We start from the raw sequence: 22,106 nt of genomic DNA, 5'->3' as shown, positions 1-22,106 counted from the left end.
AGGGCACCAACTCAGCAAGCACTTACGTCCACGAGGGACCCGACGGCACCAGTCTCCCTGCCCAGGCGCACTGGTCTTTGAGCACATCCGAGTGGCCTGAAGCCACACCATCCAGCACACCTGTTGACACATCTGGTTACAAGTGGACTCAGCCTTGGAAGGGTGCGGCTGGACCAGGCGCCGAGACTTCCCAGCCTGAGTGTCCTAGGTGGGCCATCTCAGGAAGGCCCCGTGGGCAGGGGGCACGTAGGCTGCAGGGAAGGGCAGACTGCCCCAGCTCTGCCCAGCATTTTAGGGTCTGAGACTTGGATTGAGGGGCCAGCCCCTGAGTGGAAGGGGCTTCACAGTCCCACAGTGTGCCCCCCTCATCCTCAACTCACTTCTGCCTCCTGAGTCTTTACTCCCACCGCCTCTTGGCCTGGGGCAGCCCCTCCCCCAGGGAAGCCCCCTCCCCGTTCAAGAGCTGCTTTCAGGCCTCAGCCATCAGAGGCCCCCCTCATTCCCGGGCTGGGCATGGAGGCACCCCTTCCTCCTCCTGGAGGGCCCTGGCCTATCTTTGGTCACATCACTTTTTCTGTCCAGTTGAAACAACTGGGTTCAAATGTGCCTCTGCACCAGACCACACCAGACCGTGAGCGCATGAAGGGCAGGGTCTGTGGCTTTTCCATCTTTGTGTCCCTGCCCCTGGGGCCTGGCCCTCAACAGCTGTTGAATGAACACCTTCGAACTAAAACTCCATTTTGTGAGGCCGAAAGCACCTTTATGGCTATGGCAGCTCAGTCTGGCCACCGAGGGTGTCTCAATCGGTGTCCGCGTGGCCCCAGCAATGGCCTGCAGCCCCTACCCGGGATGCACTGGTGAGGGGGCAGGGCCCGGGCGAGTGGGGCTGTGCCTGGGCACAGGTGCCGGTAGCCTCGCCATTCAGCCAGAAGACTCCCTGGGCTCCCAGGTCCCACCACAACCTGAGGATCCTGAGCCCATCCCCCCCTCCCCCCCTCCCTGCCCAAAGCCTCAAGAGGTTGTAGATCGAGGTCCGTTTTTGGTCACTTTAATTGTAAAAACCAAGACATTTATATAAATAAGACCGCTGTGTAAAATAGGATTCACCCTTCTACTAAAACCTTTCTCCCCACGCTCAAAAAAGAATATAGAAAACCCAGCAGAGATAAGAAGTACAAATTAGCATGCGGTCCCTGATGAGCAGTGGCCGGCAGGCCAGGATTCCCTGCCGAAACAGGCCTCATGGTATGTGCACTCCTGGCCCGGGAGCCTCGCCGGAGGCTCAGTGACGCCCACCCCCCTCTGCCTGGGGTACCGAGTGCGCGGGGTGGAGGCGGTACAAAAGGTTCATGTGGCCAGAGGACCGGGGGGGGGGGGGGAAGGCTGCAGGGTCCTCACGCCAAAGCCGGGGACTAGGGAGCGATTGGCCCAATGAGATGCAGTGGTTTGTTCAGCCTGGGGTCCAACTGGGGAAGGGGCTTCCGGAGGGGGCCACCATTTCTCCAGAGGACAAGGGGAGACGCTGCCAGTGTCCCCTGAGAGGACAGGCTCCTCGTGGGGCCATCTGCCTACGGCCACTGAAGACCAGGAGAGTGCACCCCCGCCAGCAGTGCTGGGGGTGGTCGGGCAGGGGGCTCCCGGGAGGCAAGGGGACAGCAGGCTTGGGGCTGGCATGTCCTGGGGAGAAGACTCCCACCTCCCCGCCCTCCTACCCTGTCACATTTCCCACCCCTCCCCTGCATCGAGACCACAGCCTGCTCTCCCTTTCACACGCTGGGGGCCTGGGGGAAGACAGGTCCACTCGCTCACACACTGGCCGTGGCTCAGAGACTCGTAGGAAAGACCCCAGACTCTCCTCCGACACACCAGGACCTGCCTGGGGCTGCTCCCCATCCCCGAGGGGTGGCAGGAGGTGGCCCTGCAGGGCCGGGGGCCGGGGTGCGGACGGCGTCAGGAGCACTTCCAGACACACACAGCCAGGGTCCCCCCGAAGTACAGGTAGAGGAGGTTCTTCACCTCATGTGTGATCTCAAACCCAAAACCCTCGCCGATGACCACGTGCCAGGAGGAGCCGAACTTCTTATCCATTGTCTCCTTGATCATCTTGGCTGCGCTCTGGGAGGAAGAGGACGCTCGTCAGGTGCGGGGAGAGGGCGCACGGGTCAACCCCCCCTCTGGGAATCTCGGCAAGATAAAAGCCTGTCGCCCTCCTGTTGTTCTGCTCCCGGAACCTTCAGGAAGGGTTTCCACACTGCCCCCCACCCCCATGCTGCCAGGGGGCTAGCACACAGGGACGGAAACAGACGTGACCCCAGCCGTCAAGAAGACACCGACGAGGGAGGGGAAGCAGACCCTGGTCCGCAGGCGGCCGCGGGTCCGAGCTCTGGCTCTGCCACTTAGCGCGTGTCTCTGGCGTCGGCAGCGCCAGGCGGTGCTCGGGCCTCAGCGATGCGCAGGGACGTGCCCCACAGCAGTCCACAGACTCTGTGAGGTTATCCTCCCTGCGAGCGCTCAGCTTCATCTTCAGGGGACAGAAAGGCTTTTCCTAATGGGTTTGGGGGGCTCCCGGAAGAGAAGCTGGACTGCTTCCCTCAGTTATGGCAACAGCCCCCATTCCTTCCTGTGCTGGCTCTTTCGAGAAGCTTCTTTTGAGAAGAAGCCTAGGGAGGGCCAAGGGACCCAGCCTTGGAGGGTGAGTCCCACACTCGGGTGCGTGCTGAGCACCACCAGCGGGCCAGGTGCTTGGCCTGCACCACCTCAGCACACACCTCCTCACGAGCGCCCATCGAGGACGCAGCATCTGACTCCCCACTACAGACTGGGACACCGGGGATCAGAGATGGGAAATGGCTTGTCCAAGGTTACAGAGCTAGGAAGGGCTGGAGACAGCATTTGAACTTGGGCCTCATTGGCCCAAAGCCCAGGCTCTCGTCGGCCAGGGTCTCCCCACTGGCTGCCACGTTAACTGACTTTCTCCCTCGTCACCAGACTGATGAACGATGTTCCTGCGTCAGTGCCTACTGGCCGCGGCCCCAGCACCTAGAACAGCGACTGGCACGAGAGGTGGCATTTCACATCTTTTCTGAACGGATGAATGGATACACGAATGAATGCCTGGCCGGGCCCTGTTCTCCCCTGGGATGGAGCCAAGGGGAAAGGTAGCCTATTGGGCAGGCCGCGGCAGCACGGAGGGCCCTCCAGGGCTGGACGCGACCAGCAGACCAGTGCCCGGAGACAGCACCAGCCCCTTCCGTTCCTGGCCTTCCTCGGGCTTCGAATGCTTCCAAGGAAGGCGTTAGCCATCCCAGTAGGACTCTCTGGAGCTGGATGTGGGGACGGGGGCCACCTGATTCACCCACGGGGGTCACCAAAGGCACAAGAGGCTGCCTGTACCAATGGCAATACCTCGTTGTTGTTGGAGAATTTCTCACAGGCCGTGACACATAGCTCCATGGTCTCCACTCGCATCTCCTCTGGCATGTCCGAGTGCTAGAGACAGGGCAGGGGGACAAACAGAGAGGCTTAGCCCATGATCTGGCCTTCTGGGCTGGCCTCTCTGTCCCAAGCTTAAGGCACAGACACTGGGGAGCTGCTCTGGCACAGCCCAGAGAGGTGACTCATCTCCGGACTCGGGGCATGGAATCCAGTGGAACCAAGCAGGCTCTCACACCCGGGCCCCCCCTGCAAGGGCACGAAGCTTCATTGGGATTGCGTTGCAGCCAGCAGCCTCGGGGAAGCAGGCTGGCCCGGGCAGGAGAGGATGCCGGTTACAGAAACAGTTTAGAAGCGGCCGTAGAACACAGCTGGATGTCACCGCAAAAGCCTGGAGAGACAGCTCGGCCACTCTCGATGGCTCCTGGCTTTTCCCGTCTCTGGCTGCTCTTTCTCGTCCACTTTGCTGGCACCCCCCCCCCCCCCCCCCCCCCGACTGTGGGCCGGTCCTGGGCTTCATCTCTGCCCTCTGGCTTCTCCAGCAATCTCCTCTCCAGCAGATCCCAGCCCGTCCTGCGGATCTATCTTCTACACGGGGAGGGCTCCCACATTTTCACTCCCAGTTATAACCTCTTTTGGGGGCTCCAGACTCCTACATGCAACCGTTTACTTGACAAGCTCACTGAGACGTCCAAAAGATAACTCGACTTTCCCCACAAGCCTGCTCTTCCTCCATCTTCCTTCCATTTCCTCTCCTAAGTTCTGGAAAAAACCAACCCTGGGAGTTATCTTGATCATCGTGTGCCCTTGTACCTGGCACCCAAGGCACCAGTGAGTTCTACTGTCTTGACCTTCAAGATCTGTCCTGAGTGTGACCATGTCTGCCTCCATGCCATGACCTGGACCCAGCCGCCCCTTCATCTCTCTGGGCCCCTGAGGTAGCATCCTCATTGGTCTCCCCACTTCCACTCTGGTCCCCTAAAATCCATTCTCCTTACAACAGCTGGAGTGAGCTTTTAGAAACATCAAATGGATCACATTACTCCTCTGTTTAAAACATCCACTGTTCGCCTTTGAACTCAGGACAGCACCCCTGTTTGTCATCAGGCCTGTCGGGCTGGCCGGCCCGCCTGTGAGGTCCGGCCGGCTGTCACTCTGGCCCTCACGGCCCGCCATCCATCTCCACACTCTGGTCTTCTGTTCCTCCAAAACTTGGAGCTCACTCCCACCTCGGATTTTCTGTGCTCGCCGTTTCCCCTGCTTCGAATGTTCTTCCCCAGACATCCACAAGGCTATCTCCCCAACTTCATTCTAGTCAGAGATCAGAGAACTCTTTCCAGAAGCTAACCTCTCCTCTCTAGCCCCATACACCTGCTTTATTTTTCTTTATAGCACTAATTACCTGAGTTATGTTCCTTAAGCCTCTCTTTCATGTGGCCCGGGCCTCTGTTGTTCCCTGCTACGTCCACAGTGCCTAGAACAGTGCCCAACACGTCGTAGGTGGCCTAAGAAGACGTGTCGAATGAATGAATGGATGATGGAATGAAGTGCTGTCGACTCCCAGACCTCTAGATCTGAGCCCACAGAGCCCTTCACTTCCTCCTTCTGCTGTCCTGCAGGGAACGAGCTGCTGACAGCCCTGCCTCCCTCCCCTGTGGCTTACCCTGACCAGAGGGAAGGTCTGCAGTCGCTTATAATCAGCCTCCTCTTTCTTCCCTTCTGTTTCTCCCATGATCCTTCCACTGTGACCACTGGAGGGAGAGAGTGGGGCTTTCAGGAGGCGCGGGCACTGGCAGTGAAGACACCCCCGGGAGATTTCGGAAGCAGGCCCTGCCAACTGGGTGGTAGCAGAAAATGTCTTTCCTCAAGGGGTGCTGTAGAAAACAGGAAAAACCAGGAGAAAGAGTTGGCTTTAAACCCATATATCACAAATTAGAAATGTCTCACTGACAGTGTGACACCTCCCCGTCTTAACTCCTCCACATCCTTTTCCAAATGGCCAGCAAGTCTACAGACGGGAGGATGAGTCAACGTGAGCTGCTGGGACCGGTAAGAACACACTGGTATGCTGCTGTAAGCCCACACTGTCATTATCAAGACAAATACTGACTGCGGGCCAGGCCGAGGATGGAGCTTGAGCCGGCAATTAACAAACACAGCAACCCTGCAGGAACACTAATGTACGTGGTCCTTACTTCCCCGCACACGTGGCTAGAAAGTTAAATGTCAAGGTCAAGATTGATAATCCTGGGCTTAGGGACAAGCAAGTACCTCCTTCCACAGGTCCCTGATCTATGGAAGGAACGGGAGCAGCGATGCTCCGTGTCCTCCTGGGCATGACCGGCTCCCAGCTCAGGCCTCCCTGTCCCATCTGGCTGGTCCAGAAGGTGTAAGGCCTGGGCATTAGTGCTGGTTCTACTGTTCACCAGCAGCGTGGCCTTGGGCCTCAGATGCCTCATCAGTAACACGGGGGTAAGTCACATCTATCTCTTGGGGCTGTAAGAGATCAGATGAGACAATGTATGTAAAGCGGCTAACACAGGGCCTGGCACGTGGCCACATACATGAGAGAATGTGCGTGCATATGAACACAGAGGTATAAAGCCTAACACATAATGTTTGGATTTTTTTCTTTTCAAATCTAGTTATATAATAACAGATGGGACTTTTCCTAAAGAGATGAGCCTGGATCCTAAATGTCTGGGAGCATTGCTAGAAATCCTGGTGTTTCTCGTTATTCTACAATTCAATTTATCCTGTAATTCAAAGGACTTTTTCATCTCATAAGAAGTACCGATCTAGGGCACCTGGGTGGCTCAGTCCGTTAAGGATCTGCTTTCGGCCCAGGTCATGATCCCAGGGTCCTGGGATCGAGTCCCACATCAGGCTCCCTGTTCAGCGGGGAGTCTGCTTCTCCCTCTGCCCCTCCCCCCAGCTCCTGCTCAAGTGCTCTCTCTCTCTCTCTCTCAAAAATAAATAAAAAAAAAAAAGAAGTGCTGATCTAAATGCATACAAGCCACTGTGCTATGAACCCTGTTTAACCATCCATGCTGGACAAATACAACCCGATAATGTTCCTCCAGCATGTCCCACAGTTGCAAATAGGTTTGTTTTCATGGCACAGCCACCAAAGCCGGAAGACGCCTAGCAGAGTAACTAACGGGCAGTGATGACAGTTGCTATCTGCTAGGTTTCCGGTCCCTAGGGCCCTGCTGCAGCAGCGACCCCACGGGGAGGCGTGAAGCTGTTACTTCGTCGGCCCGGGGCCTCAGCTGGTGAGCAGCAGGGCTGGTGTCCGGCGTGGGCCCTCCTCACAGCGCCAACCCACGGAGGCGCCCACGCAACCGGCCTCCAGCCAGCCGCTGCCAGTGAAGTACACGTCTGATGTCTGGCCAGTCGGTGACCACCGTCCTAACGTGAACTCGACCCCTGTGTGGCCGAGTGCTGAGCTTTCTGCATTTTTTCTGGGCCGTGCCCTCCATTTTCTCCCTCTCTCTCTCTGATGCCTCAGAAGCCTTCCGCACCCCCCCATGTGGTGGGCTCCCTCGCACAAGGCTGGAGCCTGCCCCCGACTCCACCACCGGATTTCCGCACGGCTCCTCTTAGCTCATCAAGTCTGGGCATCTGGAGCACTCGGATATTAGCGATTTTTGTCTCTACGTGGAAGCTGGCAAACGACCAGGCGCCACCTCATTGTACTTTCTGCTCGTGTTTCTTATTTCACAAAATCCAGTGAATCCTTTGGTCTTTGCTCATTAATGTGAAGGCCCACCTCCAATTCCATCCTGTCCTCCCAGCAAGGCCACTTGCTTGCCGCCCCCTCCACATTATCCAGGTGTGATGATCAAAGGCTAAGGGCTTTAAGGTTTGTTCACCTCCCGAGATTTTCAGCTGAAAATGCTGAACACTGGGTCCTCAGCAGCTGCTGGGGCCTCTTCCACCTAAGTATTTCAATTCGATCCAATTCCTCCTCGGGGCTCACAAGTGCTGGCCTGGAGTGGCCTGAAAGAGAATCCAGAGGCGAGCGGGTAACATGCCTGCCCTGGGGGAGGGCAGGGGCTGTGGCTGCTCAGAGTCTGTGGACCTGAGAATATGGAATCCTGATGAAACAGGACTCAAGAGGCCAGAGGTATTGCCAAAGTCCATCCTTCAGGAACAAGGGGGGAAGAGCCATGGGGACAGGTATTTTTTGGAGGGGGGCTGTGGAGACCCATGAGGCAGAGTATTTAGGCTTGAATGCCTGTTCTATAACCAAAGTGAATTCTACTTTCTCCCTTGCTTTGCAGCCTTGGGCAAGTAATTGCACCTGAGTCTTGGTTTCCTCCTCTGTGAAATGGGAGAAACCCATCTTCTCGTTCTTAGAGGTCCACCGCGAGCATCAACTGGAGGCCTGTGAGCATTTGGAAATGGCAAACCCTGCACACTGTGCTCACTGCGCTGCTCTAACTGCCGCCTGCCACCGGCCAGGGCTTCAACATTATCCAAGCACGCTGATTAAGGACCACAATTGTAAATGGCTCTTCCTAACCACTACCTGTACTTCTGGGGATTCAAAAGGGATGAGACTTAGAGAATAAAAAGGAACAGTTATAGATGATGTGCTTCCAAATATGGAAAGGCAGGAGACTCTTTTATGACGCTGTGTCCTTACAGAGTACAGCTGTAGTCATCGGCCGTGACTTAAAACCCGGCTGGAAGAACGCTACCAAAAATAGCGGACCCAGAGGTTTTAATAACCTTATCAATCTTCCATGCAAATGAGCGTGTGCCTGAGAGCTCCAGGCCAGAAAGAAGTCCCATCAGGCCTAAAAGAGAGCCCTTTAATAATGTAAGTGTGGCCACGGCCAGGGTCCTTGAATCTCTTGGGTACCAGTCCCAGGATGTCCTGGCGCACCAAGCTGGTGGCAGCCGCACCCTCTCTCCGCCCAAGGGCGCCTCCGCGAGCTTTACCCAGCCTCGCCCGTGTCTGTTGCAAGGCTTCTCCCAGGCAACAGGGGGCACAGACAGGGCTCTTCCTGTCATCGCCTTGGAACAGCCAGTGCCCCTGTCCTGCTATCTGGGCCTTGTTCTTCTGTGACACTGACCTCAGTCACAATGTATTGTGTTGCTTCTGAAGCATTTCGGAAGAATCCTGAAGAGGGCTAGAGGATGGGGGAGAAATGCAGGAATTCTGGGAAATAAGGCCCAAAGTGTCTGCCAGTCCTCTGGGGGTGCCCCCAGCCACTCAATGCCCAGAACCCTCCTGGCCTGTGGACCTCGGGGCGCCCCTGGTAACCACCCCAGGATCCGAGAGATGGGAGGACACACTCAGAGCAGGACGGGGTGGTGGTTGGGTGCAGGCTCCACAGGCAGGTCCAAATTCACATCTCAAGTCTCAGACAAGTGTTTCTCTCTCTAAGCCTTAGTTTTCTCATCTGGAAATTGGGATAAAGCATAGACTACTTCACAGTAAATGTCAGCTCTTGTTACTGGTGGACTCGGAGCGGGACCTGCAATGTCTTTCTTCATATGCCAGCTCGCTAAACATCTAAACATTCAGCCAAACAAACCAATACTTGCCACGTTGTCACTCTGCAAACCACAGTATTAGCATGGATGGGCGAAAGTCACAAGGAAATTCTGTAGAACAAGTTGAGGCCAGTGCTAATGGTGTGGGTACACTGGGTTTTCACCTTGTTTCATGTCACCCCATAACAACCCGTGGAGGCAGCATCCACTCCCAGTTCTCAGAGAGGTTTTGGAGCTCGCCCAAAGGTACACAGCCAGTAATGACAGAGCCAGGATCCAAACCCATACCTACTCTTCTAATTCTACCTTGTATGCCTTTTCCCCAGTCACAAGCAAGTAGGAGACAGACAGAAGTGCAAAGAGCTTCAATTCTCAGCATCTCCCAGTCCAGCCACCTGTCCAGGCACACCTCCTGCTTCCAGCCATAACCAGGATACACACTTGTGTACCCTGGTCATCCCCCCACCTTTCCCGGCCACGTCTACCCTCTGCCTTCTGGCAAACACAGAGCAAAGCTGGCAAGGGGAGGAGAGAGGAACCTAAGGGCCTGGGGCCATTCATCCAAGATGGTGGTGAGGTCAGGAAACATCATGGAAGATCTGGATTTTACAGATCAGCTTAGAAAGGGGGAAGCAAACGCAGGTCTGCGTTTTTAAATTATGCTAAGCAAGAGCATTAAGCACATTATCTACTATAAAGGAAGGTTTTAATAGAAGGAGATGGTTGCAGAATAAAAGACAGTCCTTGGAAAAGACTGTTACCTTTCACACACGCACGTATGCATGTGCGCACATGTGTGCATGCGGGCACGCACGCACACACACACACACACACACACAAAGTTGCTGCTGTTGGTATTGTTTTTAACATTGCCCTTCTTTTTTTCTCATTTTATTGAGGTCCAGTGAACACTTTTGCTGTGCCTTAGACTTAGCAGAGGGATGGAAGACAAAGGAGGAAGAGAAAGAGATGGAGAGATGAAGAGATCAAGGCATTTTCTTTATGTGTAACCTGATAGAATAAACAATATTGACTCACGTGGTACCCCCTCACCAACATACCCAAATTCGGATGAAATACCAAACATTTTGTCAAGCTACAAAGTACAGCAAAAAGTCATAACCATCCCAGCTATTAGCTCTACACAAGAACAGATGCTTCCCACAGACAGGATTACGCAGTTTCCCACCCCCCCTTTCCCACTCAAGAGAACAGATTTGAACGTAAGGGACTAAGAATGACATTATTACAGAAATAAATTGGAGTTAGCACTGATTATGTTTTTTGTCATTCACAACTGCTAATTACTGGTGACATCTCATAACCAGTCACGACTTAGCAATCACCTGAGGCTGAAGAACTTAACTATTCTCCCTGTAGATGCCCCAGAGTGCAAAAACCAGTGTCTGGCACATGGCAGAAGCCCATCAGATATCTATATTGTGGTTAAATTATATTTCATTTGTCCCCCTGGGAAGGGAGAAGACCTATCAAATCCATTCAATATTTATTGAACACTGACCTTGAGCAAGGCAACAGGATGGGTGTCCTACATACAGGATCTTATTTACTGTCCACCCCCCCCAATAACTGTTAGACAGGTGCTATTATCCTTACTTTTCTGATGACCATGATGGCTGAGAAAAGGAAAGTGACATTCTACCCAGCTAACAAATGGAGGAGCTAGGATTCCCTCAGGCATATAGGACTTCAAGATTATGCTTTTTCTTTCTTTTTTTTTTTTAAAAGATTTTATTTGTTTATTTGACAGAGGGAGACACAGCGAGAGAGGGAACACAGGCAGGGGGAGTGGGAGAGGGAGAAGCAGGCTTCCTGCCAAGCAGGGAGCCCGATGTGGGGCTCAATGCCAGGACCTGGGATCATGACCTGAGCCGAAGGCAGATGCTTAACCGACTGAGCCACCCAGGTGCCCCAAGATTATGCCTTTTCAATGACTCCACTATAAGCAAGAGACAGTCTCTGCTTTCAAGGAGCTTACAATCTGAGAGACCAAGACACATACACAAGGAACTAACTATGGTTCATGGCAGAAAGCAGTACATGCCACAAGGCAGATGCAGAGACAGAGGGAGGAGGAGAATTCTGGAAAGGGCAGGGGAGAGGACAGCAAGGAAAGCTGGGTGGTAGGGGCAGAATTTGAGTGGGAATCCTGGCAAGTGGATTAGGTGAGGAAGACTTTCTGGACAGAGAGATGAACAAACACAGTGATATCCAAGCAGAAAGCTCAAAGCATTTTCTGGGAAAGTCCAATGGTCCAATTTGGCTAAAGGACAGAACCTGGCACAGAAGGGAAAATGAAGGCTGGGAAAAAATGCTGGGGTTGGGCTGTGGAAGTACAGAAGGGCTCTAAAACCTAGGCTTAATAAGTGTGGATATTTTTAGTGGGAAATGAGAAGCCCTTGAGAGGTCTCTTGGGGGTTGGTGACATTGCATTGTTTTCAGACAATTATGCTGGTGGGCTGGGTAAACAGAAAAGACTGGAGGTAGGGACACCAGTTAGGAAGCTAGAGCACTGGCTCAGGTGACAGGCATTAAAGACTTAAAGACTTGAGCCAAGATAGTAGCTTCAGGAATGGAGAGGATGTGAGGTCCTCGAGGAGGCAGAATCAAAGGAACTTGACAACTGCCTGAGTGCGAGGGGCATGGCAGAGCGAGGGAGGGTGGCCACGCCACTGAGAAAGGGCAAGTCAGGTAGAATGGATGGACAGGTAAAGACGTGGGCCAGTTTGATTTTAGAAATACTGAGTTTAAATGGCTGGTGAGACCAGGGTCCTGGGATCAAGCCCCGCATTCGCACCCCGCTCCGTGGGAAGCCTGCTTCTCCCTCTCCCACTCCCCCTGCTGTGTTCCCTCTCTTGCTGTGTCTCTCTCTGTCAAATAAATAAAAATCTTAAAAAAAAAATGGAGGTGTCTTGTCAGAAGTAGGTTATCACCAAATCAGGATCATTGGGCACAGATGGGAAGCTGTTGAGTCCAACCACCAATAGCAATAATAACTCACACTACCCTCACCCCCGCCCCAAAGCATCCCTAACCATGGAAGCCCAGGAGAAAGATCAGAGCAGGAGATCTGGATTTGAGGGTCACATGAAGAAATGACGGCTGACACTAAAGGTACTGGTGACACTTCTCAGAGGGGGAGAATGTGGGGAAGTAAGAGACAGAGGAAGTGAAGTAACAAATACTAAATCCACACTGAACTAGACTCTTCATACTTCAATTCCTATTATCCTCAGAATTCCCCCAAGGAGATGCCCTATTGTATCCTGATTTCATATACACTCAGACTGGAGCCCAGGGAGGTTAGATAACTTGCTAAGGTCCCGTAATTGAGAATCCAAATTAGGTTTGCCAAGTTCTTTTCACTACACCCGGTAACTCCCATGGGTACATCCTCAGGGAAGCCTATAGCTGGGTCAAAGAATCACATCCTAGAACGGCAGAGTCGAAGAGGCCTTAGAGATTATTCAACCCAACTTCAATTTACAGATGGGGAAACTGAGGCCCGAAGAAGGAAGTGACCAGCCTGGAATCCTAGCACGTCACCAACTGTCCAAGTCAAGCGGTCTGGGCCAAGGCGATGGCGACCACCCGTCCAGCCGCGGGAGTGGGGAATTACTCCGCGAAACGTTGCGGGGGTGGTAATCAAGGTCCTGGGGGTAGTCGGGTCGAGGAGGATGGTGGACCGCGCAGCGGGACGGGTGTGTGGGGGAAGGAGCACCCCGCAGAGTCGCCACCGCTAATCTGTCACGGCCGAGTTCGCAGGTCCCCGAAGTGTGGGGGTTGGGAGGACCTGGGGTTGGGGACCAGCAGGCAGGAGACGAGGTGGGGCCTCCGCGTTGGGCGAGGCCCCACCCGCCCTGTGACGCCTCTCGGCCCTGCTTCGGGCCGGCCCTCCCCGCCCGGCTGCCCGCCGCACCCCGGGGCCTCACCTGCTCCCGCGGGGGCCGGAGCCGGGGCCGCAGCTAGCGCACCCCCGCCAGGGTTGTCAAGGAGCGAAACAAGAGTGTCTTAGCAACAACAAGGAAGTCCTGCCCCCTCACCGGACGTTAACGGGGATTTCACTTTTTATTGGTGAATAAAAGTGTCAATCAATGTTAAAGGCCCCTACAACGTAAGGCTTGTACGGAAAGGGGCGTGGCTAGAGGTTAGGGAGGCGGAGCTTCAGTTATAGTCGTCTTCAGTGGGCCTGAGGAGCCCGGGAGGTAGGAAGTTCGCATTTTAGAGAAATAAACTTTGAAGGGCGGTATTACCTTGGGCGCTTCTTTTAGCCATTTGAAATTACAAATGCAATTTGTTGGTGTCCTGCTACTGAGATACTACTTCATTAGGATCTCAGAAGCCTAATAACAACTAGCATTACAAAAACTAGGCTTTGCAAGGAGTATTTCACTAGATTCTCACAATTTTTTTAGGTAGTGGTATTCGTAACCATTCGTAACCATTCGTAACCATCTGCACTAAGGTTCAGAGAGGTTAAGAAACGTGTTAAAGGAAAGAATCAAAGTAAAACTCCCTGAGGTGGAACCAGGTGCTCTTTCCACTGTAGCACACCCTCATATGACTTCCGAGTCCATAGGAGATGTTGTACCATCTAATTTAAAGACACAGTTGTCCAGAGCCCGCCTTTTCTTACATTTAGGAGGGAAAATTAATCCGAAAGTATTAGTACAGCTAGGGAAAAGGGAAAGGGGGGGAGAGAGAAGAACCTGCAGATTCAATTACTTGATTGGTGTGTCAGAGGGTCAGTGGGTTGACTTCATAATTTCAACATTTACTTTATCATGATGGGTACTTCGGGTGAAACCCCACTTCACATTCACTGGCACTTACTGGGAACTCAGCCCTGGCCAGATGCTGGTCATTCAGAGAAGAGTAAGATGACCTTGGTTCCAGAGAAGACACAGTCCAGTGAGGGTACAGCTGTGTCAACAAATAGATAAGAAGACTTTCTTCTACCTGTACTCTGGTGCAGGTGTGGGCAAGGTGCTGGTTCTTTCCAAGGAGGGAGTAACTAACTCTCAGAGGTGGTGGTATTTGCGTTTGCTGTGTCTAAGACGACTAGTAGGCTAATGAGGGTGGGAGAGCACAGTTAACTGGGGAACTGCCAGTGACTCCATGAAGCCTGGGTTGAAGGTGAATGTGATACAGTGGGAGGCCACAGTGAAGAGGGTGGGGGTGAAGATGCAGAGGGAAGGTGGGATCACCAGAGTCAGAAGGGTTTTGAATGCCAAGGTCAGGGACTTGGGTATTTCCTGGGAGTGTTCCCTGGTATTCTCTTGGGTGAGAGTGGGGAAAGTAGCTGTTGGACAGTTTCAAGTAGGGCAGAAAGATAGTCAGATCTGAGTCATGGAAAGATCACTTGGGCGGTGAATATGGTGGAATGCACTTGGAGTGGGTAGACAGAAGGAGGGCACAGTGGGTTTGGTTTTGCGATTTGGCAGCTTGAGGTGTGCTCGGCCCTTGCCGATTCCCAAATTGCCTTCCTGGTGCGTTCTGAAGGTCCATGGAATGTCTGACTCAGCCTCCAGATTTCCCCAATCCTCTTTGCCAAGTTTCTCCAGGAGATGGAAGTTGGCCTTTGAGGGGGATGAAGCTCTCGCCTCCGCCTCTCATCCAAACTTCTAAAAGGGGTCTACGTTTGCTGTCTTCTATTTCTCACCTCCTATTCAGTGTTCAGCCCACTGCAATCTGGCTTCCACACCCACGCTCCCACCACCGAAATTACCTCTTTCATGGTTACCGGTGACCTCCTGAAGAGCAGAATCCAACAGATCTTTATCTTGCTGGATCCATCACTTCTGCTGGTGTAAGCCTGTCAACCACACCTGTCTTCGTGAAATTCTCTACTCCAGAAATAGTGCCTGCAGAACTCTTTACAATGCGGCTTCTAGGGCCCCATGGCATCAGAATAGAGAAGGGCAGGAATCTGTATTTGTCACAAGTGCCCCTGGTGCACAGTCACAGTTGAGAGTCACTGCTCTATCATCCAGGGCACCTCATTCTCCTGGATCTCCTCAAACCTCTCTTCCTTTCTGGCTCCTTTTTTCCTTTGCTCTCTGTGCCCACCTTGACTATATTTCCTTCTTACCAAGGGTCTCAAATTTCTTCCTACCCTAGATCACATCCTCATCAGCAAGAGTTTCCCTTGGTCACACTTCCTAGGGTATTTATTGAAATTGAAGGTTGGTGCCTTGGGAAAGCCCCTCTGGTGATTCCAAACCCTCCTAAGGAGTTATGCCATCCCATGCATATCTTGTTGAGAATTGCTGCCTTACGTCTTGTCCTTTGGGGATCTCATCCACTCCCATGGTTCCATTGTCAATGTCCTAGATTCTGATGGCTCTTGTGTTTTTCTCTCCAGATTAGGCTTCTCACTGGACCTCCAGACCTAAATATCCAATTGCTCCTGACCATCTCCACCAGAATGTCCCACAAGCCCTTCAATGTCAATGTGTCCCAAACTGAATTGATCATCTCCCTCCAACTTGCTCTCCCTGTATCCCCCATCTCAATAAATGGCACCACCAAGTTGCTTCCATCAGAAACCAGAGAACTGTGTCCTTCATACTTATTGCCCCGTCATCGCCCACCTCAAGTCAACCAAAAGCCTCCTGATTCTGATTCTTATGTCCTGATTACAGACCTCTGTGCTCCCATCTCCTCTGGTGCCTACTCCTGTCATTGCTCTTCTCCATTATCCCTTCTGGCTATCTTCATGGCACTCCCCATGTGTACAACACCATGATCCAATCTGTATTATTGCAACAGCTTTCTAAAAGGACTCCCTGACTGCAGTCTTGCCCTTCTCCAATCCATTCTCCATGTCACAGTCAATGTGATGTGTCTAAAACCCAAATTTCACCACTGCATTCCTCTCTTTAACAACTCCTTGCCTTTCTCCACAGTTCCCCATAACCTGCCAGGTGACATCCAGATGCCATGATCTGCCATTTGAGGCTTTCCCATGCACCTCCATCTCTTCTTGCTGCTCCTTCCCCTGTGCTCTGCACCCCAGCTACACCAGCTCTCATGGCTCTCCACACCCTCCAAGCTGCTTCTCACCTTGCCTTTGCTCACACACCCTCTTGGCCGCATTCTCTCTCTGGACTTCCTCCTTTTGGCTATATGAGCCCATACACGTTTGGTCTAAGTTGTACACACTGGGATTCCATCACTGGCAACCAAAAGAGACCTCTGTGCTGCCATCTCCTCTGGTGCCTACTCCTGTCATTGCTCTTCTCCATGGTTTAATTCTCTGTCTTCCCCTGTGAGCTCCTGGAGAGCAAGAACCTTGTCCTAGTCATCTCTACAGCTCTATGTCACACACAGGATCTAGCAGAGAGTAGGTGCTTAGTAAATGTTTCATGAATGAATGAAGTGGATAGGATCTCACCTTACTTCTTCAGACTTAGCTCCTGTCAATCCTCAAGATTCAGCCAATATTCCAGCTGCACCCTTTCATGTTCTGCTCCTGCTCCTGCCATTTAACATGGCTGATGGGGACACCCTGGAATCAGTTAGCAATTGGATCAGCTGCAAGTAACAAAGATTGGAAAAATAATGACTTTAAACAACATAAATTTATTATCTTTTTTTAAAAAGTAGGCTCCACGCCCAGTGTGGAGCCCAATGCGGGGTGTGAGCTCGCAACCCTGAGATCAAGACCTGAGCAGAGATCAAGAGTTGGACGCTTAACTGACTGAGCCACCCAGACGCCCCATAAATTTACCTTATAGTTCTGGAGTCAGAAATCTGACATGATGGGTCTCACCAGGCTAAAAGCAAAGTGTTCCCAGGGCTGCATTCTTCCTGAGGCTATAGGTGAGACTGTTTCTTTCCCTTTTCCAGCTTCTAGAGACTTTCTGTGTTCCTCTGACCCTGGCTCTTCAATCTCCCTTTCACATCTAAGGAATCTTGTGATTACACTGGGTCCATCCAGATAATCCAGGTTAATCTCCTTATCTCCTGGTCATATGATTAGCAGCCTTAATTCCATCTGCAATCTTATTTCTCCTTGCCATGTGATATAACATATTTACAGGTTCTGGGGATCAGGATATAGACATATTTGGGGGACCATTATTCTACCTCCTGTGGTCAGTTTGGGTAAATTTTCCCCCATGTAATTGAAAAGAATATCTATTCTGTAGTTGCTCTGTTAGGTCAAGTTTGTTAATCATTTTGTACAAATTTTCTATACTCATACTGAACTTTTTGTCTGCTAGCTTTATAAATTATTGAGAGAAGTGTGTTAAAATATCCCACTACAATTGTGGATTTGTCAAATTCATCTTTCAGCTCTGTCAATCTTTACTTTATATATTATGAAGCTGTGTTAATACATATTTTTCTATCTTTTAAATTTCAACCTGTCATATAACCAGTTTGACAAGATTAATATTTTCATTGGCATATTTCCCTTTTAATATTTAATGTAATAACCCACTTACATTACATTTAGGTTTAAAGCAATGAACACACTATTCATTTTCTATTTATTCTATCCTTTTCGTGTTCCTTTTTTCTTTCCTTGTTAAGCCTTCTTTTGAATTGTTTTTATTATTCTATTTTTTCTTCTATTGAACTTGTTAGTTACGTAATCTTTCACAATCCTTTCAGCAGTTACCCCAGGAAAATAAAATGTTGACCCTAGATGTATTAAAGTCTAATATAAAATGAATACTTTTATTTCTTTTAATTTTATTTTTTAAAGATTTTATTTATTTATTTGACAGAGAGAGACATAGCAAGAGAGGGAACATAAGCAGGGGGAGTGGGAAAGGGAGAAGCAGGCTTCCCGCTGAGTAGACAGCCCGATGCGGGGGCTCGATCCCAGGACCCTGGGATCATGACCTGAGCTGAAGGCAGACGCTTAACGACTGAGCCACCCAGCCGCCCCTAAAATGAATACTTTTAGTACGTCCAGGACAATGCAAGGAAATTAGAACACTTTAACTGCATTTACCTCTTCCCACCTTTTATTCTGTTGTTATCATGAATTTTAAACCTCACAGGAGATAACTGTTATTATTATTATTTTTTGCTTGTTGTTAACTTGGATTTATCCACATGCCCTTTCTGTTGTGAATTTCCATGCTTCCTCTCAGAACCATTTCCCCTTTTCCTAAACAATTTCCTTTAGTCTGTCCTCCAGACAAGCTCTGTTGGTAACAAAACCCATTGGTGATGAATGAGCTTTTTCTTGGTCTGAAAACATCTTTATGCCATCTTTATTTTTGAAGAGTTTTCCATGAATAGGGAGTTCTAGAATGGTGGTTATTTCAACACTTTGAAGCTACCATCATTTTATTGTCCTCCTTTTTCCGTTCCTTCTATTGAGAAGGTAGTTGTTATTCTGGCCTTGGAACGTAATGCATCTTTTTTCTGTGGGACCTTGGAAGATTTTCTTTTTGTCTTTTATTTTACAACTGTTTCACCATCAAAGTCCTAGTTGTGGCTTTCTTTGCATTTTTCATGCTTGGTGTTCCCTGAGATTCTTAAATCTGCGGCTTCATGTCTTTCAATGGTTTTGGGCAAATCTTCAGATGTTAATTCAAATACTCTTTCTGCCTTACTTACTCTCTCCCCTTCTGGGGCTCCTTACTTGTAAGACTTTTTCACCATGTCCCTTATTAATCTTATGCTTTCCCCCGCAGTACGTTCTATTCTTTTCCCTCAGTTTTTACTTTGGCTTATTTCGTTTGAGATCTCTATTAATAGAGTCCACAGTTCCTTCTTCAGGTGTGTCTAACCTGCTGTTAGACTTATTTATTGAGTTCATGAATTCAGTTCATGTATTTTTCAGCTCTGGGATCTTCATTTCATTATTTTTCATAACTTACAGTTCTCTGTTGAAATTCTATTTGTCATCTAAGTCCTTAAATATATTAACCATAATTATTTTCAGGTCTATGTTTCACAACTCCACCATATGGATCTCCTAAAGAGATCTTTTCAAAATTAGACTTTTAATTTTGGGATAATTATAGATTCACATTCTGTTGTAAGAAGTAATACAGAGAGATCTTATGCATCCTTTATCCACTTACCACCAATGGTAGCATCCTGCAAAACTATAGGAGAATATCACAACCAGGACATTGACACTGATGCAATCATATTCAGGTTTCCCATTTTACTTGTACTCGAGTGTGTATTTAGTTTCATGCAATTTTATCATATGCGTAGGTCTATTGGCCTTTAAATTTTTTTTCCCTCTTGATTTTTAGTCATTCAGTTTTGTTTTCAGATATGTCTGATGATGCCAAACCTTGTGTATCAAAAATGTAATGTGAGTTTGGATGATGTTGTTATCCTTCCTCCAGAGAGAATTTACTTTTGCTTTTGGCAAGATGTTGGTGAAAGAGCAGACACCTTAATTCAACCTGTGAATGAGAGGATTGGAAGCTGGGATTCCATCTTTGGAGGGCTGGAATATTTCCAATTTACCCTACTCTCAGAGTGTAACCTTTTAGGGTCTCGCTGAGAGTCTGGGTCATTTACCTAGAGCCCCTTATCTTGAACTCCAATTTTTAGCTGGAATCTTTACCTTTATTTGTCATACAATTTCTTGAACCTACTAACCAGCTGCTCAACTATTGCTCTCTGCTCAACTTAGGCATTTGTTGTAAGTGGGCAGGTGCCTCAAGAGGAAAACTGTAGCCCCCAAAGTCAGGCTCACTTCTCTGAGCTTCTGTTCTCCATGGGATCTGGTTAACTTATCTCTCACCTCTCTTGATGCTTCTCTGATGCCTGGAAGTTTCAGATGTGGTGTTTGGTTTTTCTAGCTTTTCTCAGGGGAAGAATTAATCTGCAACAGAAATCTACATCAGCCTTTGTTTCTCAAACCAGTGTTTGATATCCCTGAGGCGCTAAGGAGAATCCAAAATCACAGATCATATAGTGCAGCCATTGAGTGATCATTCTGGAGGCAGGAGGGATTAATATGTCAGTGTTGCCACTTTCCAGGTGGATGAACTTGGACAAGCACTTCATCTTTCTGTGCCAAATTATTTTCGAGCAGTACTTCCTTCCCAGGGTTAAATAAACTAGTATGTGTCAAGTGATCAGAGCAGCAAATGTCTGGTGCATAGTAAGCACTTAATATAGATCAGTTATTAGTATTCAGCAAATACATAGTAAGCCCTACTCCGCCAGATGCTGGATACACGCTGTGGTGGGAAAGACAAATACAGTCCCTTCTCTCACGGGGCTGACACTCTGGGTGATCCACAATTAAAATTAAGTAAACAAGATGATTATCAAAAAGAGGTACGTGCTGTGGGAAGGGTTAAAGAGGATGATAGAGCAGGTGACCCCGACAGGCTTGGGTCCAGGATGAGTTGGTAGGGCTCAGTTGCCAATTCTGGGGTCATGGAGGAGAAGACTGAGCAAGTGGTGGAGAGTGACCAGGCAGCGACTTAAGGCTGAGGGGTCAGCAAAACATCTGCGATTGTTCATGACAAGCTGAGACCTGAATGACAGGAAGGAGCATGTCCCCTGAGAACTAGGGGACGGTGCCTTCCAGGCTGAGGGAACATATGCAGTCTCCCCAGATCTGGCAGGCTGGGGGAACAGACGGAGGCCTGCATGTCCCGGAGCATAATGGGAGAAGGGGAGAGAGGTAATGCATGACACCCGAGAGGTGGGAGGGGGTCAGATCACACAGGGCTTTGTAAATCAGGGTGAGGGTATGGATTTCATTCTAAGTGTATTGGCACGCTTCGGAGAGTTCTGTGAAGGGGAAGACATATTTTGATTGCAACACGATCACTCTGGGTATTGTATAGAGAATGGATTTTGAGAGAGGCCGTTGCAGGAGTACAATTCAGAGACGATGGTGGTTTGGACAGAGTGGTAGCAGAAGTGGAGAGGAGTGAGCAGGCTTGAGATCCATGTTAGTAGTGGAGTCAGAAGACAGATAACGCAAGAGAAAGAGGGAGATCAATGATAATTCTTGCATTTCTGATTTGAACAACTGGCGGATCATGAGCCTGTTTACTAAATGGAAGTGTGGGGCAGAAGTCGAGGGGGATCAGGAGTTTTGGATATATTAATATTGAGACTCCTATCAGGCAAGGAGTGATGGTTTGAAAGTCATCAGATGATTGCTAAAGCCATGAGCCTGGATGAGATTTCCTAGGGAGAGTGTCTAAATACAAAGAATAAAGAGACGCAGGGCTGTGGCCTGGGGTCCTGCAGATTTAGAGGTTGTGGAGATAAGGAGGAATGGGAAGGAGCCTGAGAAGGAGCAGCCAGTGAAGTCAAGCAGTGGTTCTCAAAGTATGGTTCCAGGGACCAGTGGCCACAGCCATCACCTAGCACTTGTTAGAAATGCTGAATGTCAGACCACACCCCAGTCCTGCTGTCTCAGACACACCAAGGGTGAGGCCCAGACACCAGTGCTTTGATTGTGCTACAGGCCAAACCATTGAAATGGAAGGAAAACCGGGGAAGGTGTGTTTTGAAAGGCAAGAGAAGGAACTCTTAAGAGAAGGAAGGAGTGGTTAACTAGGTGTCAGTGCAGCTGGAAGCTCAACTCAGATGAGTACTGGGGCCTGGCCATGAAGTTTCATAATGAATGTGGAGGTCACTCTTGGCCTTGACGAGAGTGATCTCGGCAAGCCGTGGGCGCCGTGGCAGAGTGGGAACTGGAGAAGGAGTGAATGAGGGAGGGAGGGTGTGGCAAAGACTGTGGGCCCCGGGTGCAGTAAAGGGTTAACTCAGCCGGCTTAGGGTGCTCAAACCCTGCCCATTCCAAAGAAAGGACTGGGCCTTGACCGGTGGTTGGTAGATAACTTCTGAGCCCTTCAAATATCCTGCCTGATAATGGTGTCTTTGTATACCTTGGGCCAGATCAGAGAATTTATGTTAACAAAGTGACTTATGGAAAACACCTGCTTTTTTTTTTTTTTTTTTTTTTGCCTGAGGCCCTGGGTCACCCTGTGTCAGTTTGACCTCTGGGTGTCGCGCCGGAGACTGAGTAGTTAAGGCCCACACAGGTGCTTCATGCCTACGTGACTGACCCTGTGACAAGCCCAGGACACCAAGGCTCAGGTACACTTCCCTGGATGATGATTTTCTGCACAGGTGTCACACATCCCTGCTGGAAGAATGAAGCATTGCCCATGACTCCCCCCAAC

At 50.1% G+C, this 22,106-nt stretch overlaps 1 protein-coding gene across 2 annotated transcripts; it reads right to left on the bottom strand.

Moving 5' to 3' along the window:
- Positions 1–1,032: 1,032 nt before the first annotated feature.
- Positions 1,033–12,995, bottom strand: DNAL4 (dynein axonemal light chain 4). 2 transcript variants are annotated; one of them, XM_025882244.2, is made up of 5 exons: positions 12,894–12,995; positions 7,308–7,434; positions 5,096–5,306; positions 3,406–3,489; positions 1,033–2,115 (listed from the first exon to the last, which is right to left on the bottom strand). In XM_025882244.2, the coding sequence occupies exons 3-5, from the start codon at positions 5,162–5,164 to the stop codon at positions 1,951–1,953; spliced, it is 318 nt and encodes a 105-aa protein (XP_025738029.1). In that variant the 5' UTR covers positions 5,165–5,306; positions 7,308–7,434; positions 12,894–12,995; the 3' UTR covers positions 1,033–1,950. The 2 variants fall into 2 exon arrangements, with proteins under 2 accessions (XP_025738029.1, XP_025738028.1); XM_025882243.2 differs by lacking the exon at positions 7,308–7,434.
- Positions 12,996–22,106: the final 9,111 nt, after the last annotated feature.

Source organism: Callorhinus ursinus, unplaced genomic scaffold (genome assembly GCF_003265705.2).
Source record: "Callorhinus ursinus isolate GAN/ISIS: 27379988/994484 unplaced genomic scaffold, GSC_fseal_2.0 scaffold48, whole genome shotgun sequence".
NCBI lineage: Eukaryota > Metazoa > Chordata > Mammalia > Carnivora > Otariidae > Callorhinus > Callorhinus ursinus.
This window is presented reverse-complemented; position numbering and strand designations above follow the sequence as displayed.

What these genes read in the sequence shown, in the direction of transcription:
- DNAL4 (XM_025882244.2), bottom strand. Translation starts at nt 5,164, where the DNA reads ATGGGAGAAACAGAAGGGAAGAAAGAGGAGGCTGATTATAAGCGACTG. An exon ending in AGACCTTCCCTCTGGTCAGG is followed by an intron (nt 3,490 to 5,095) that starts GTAAGCCACAGG and finishes CCCTGTCTCTAG; the next exon opens with CACTCGGACATGCCAGAGGA. An exon ending in AATTCTCCAACAACAACGAG is followed by an intron (nt 2,116 to 3,405) that starts GTATTGCCATTG and finishes TCTTCCTCCCAG; the next exon opens with AGCGCAGCCAAGATGATCAA.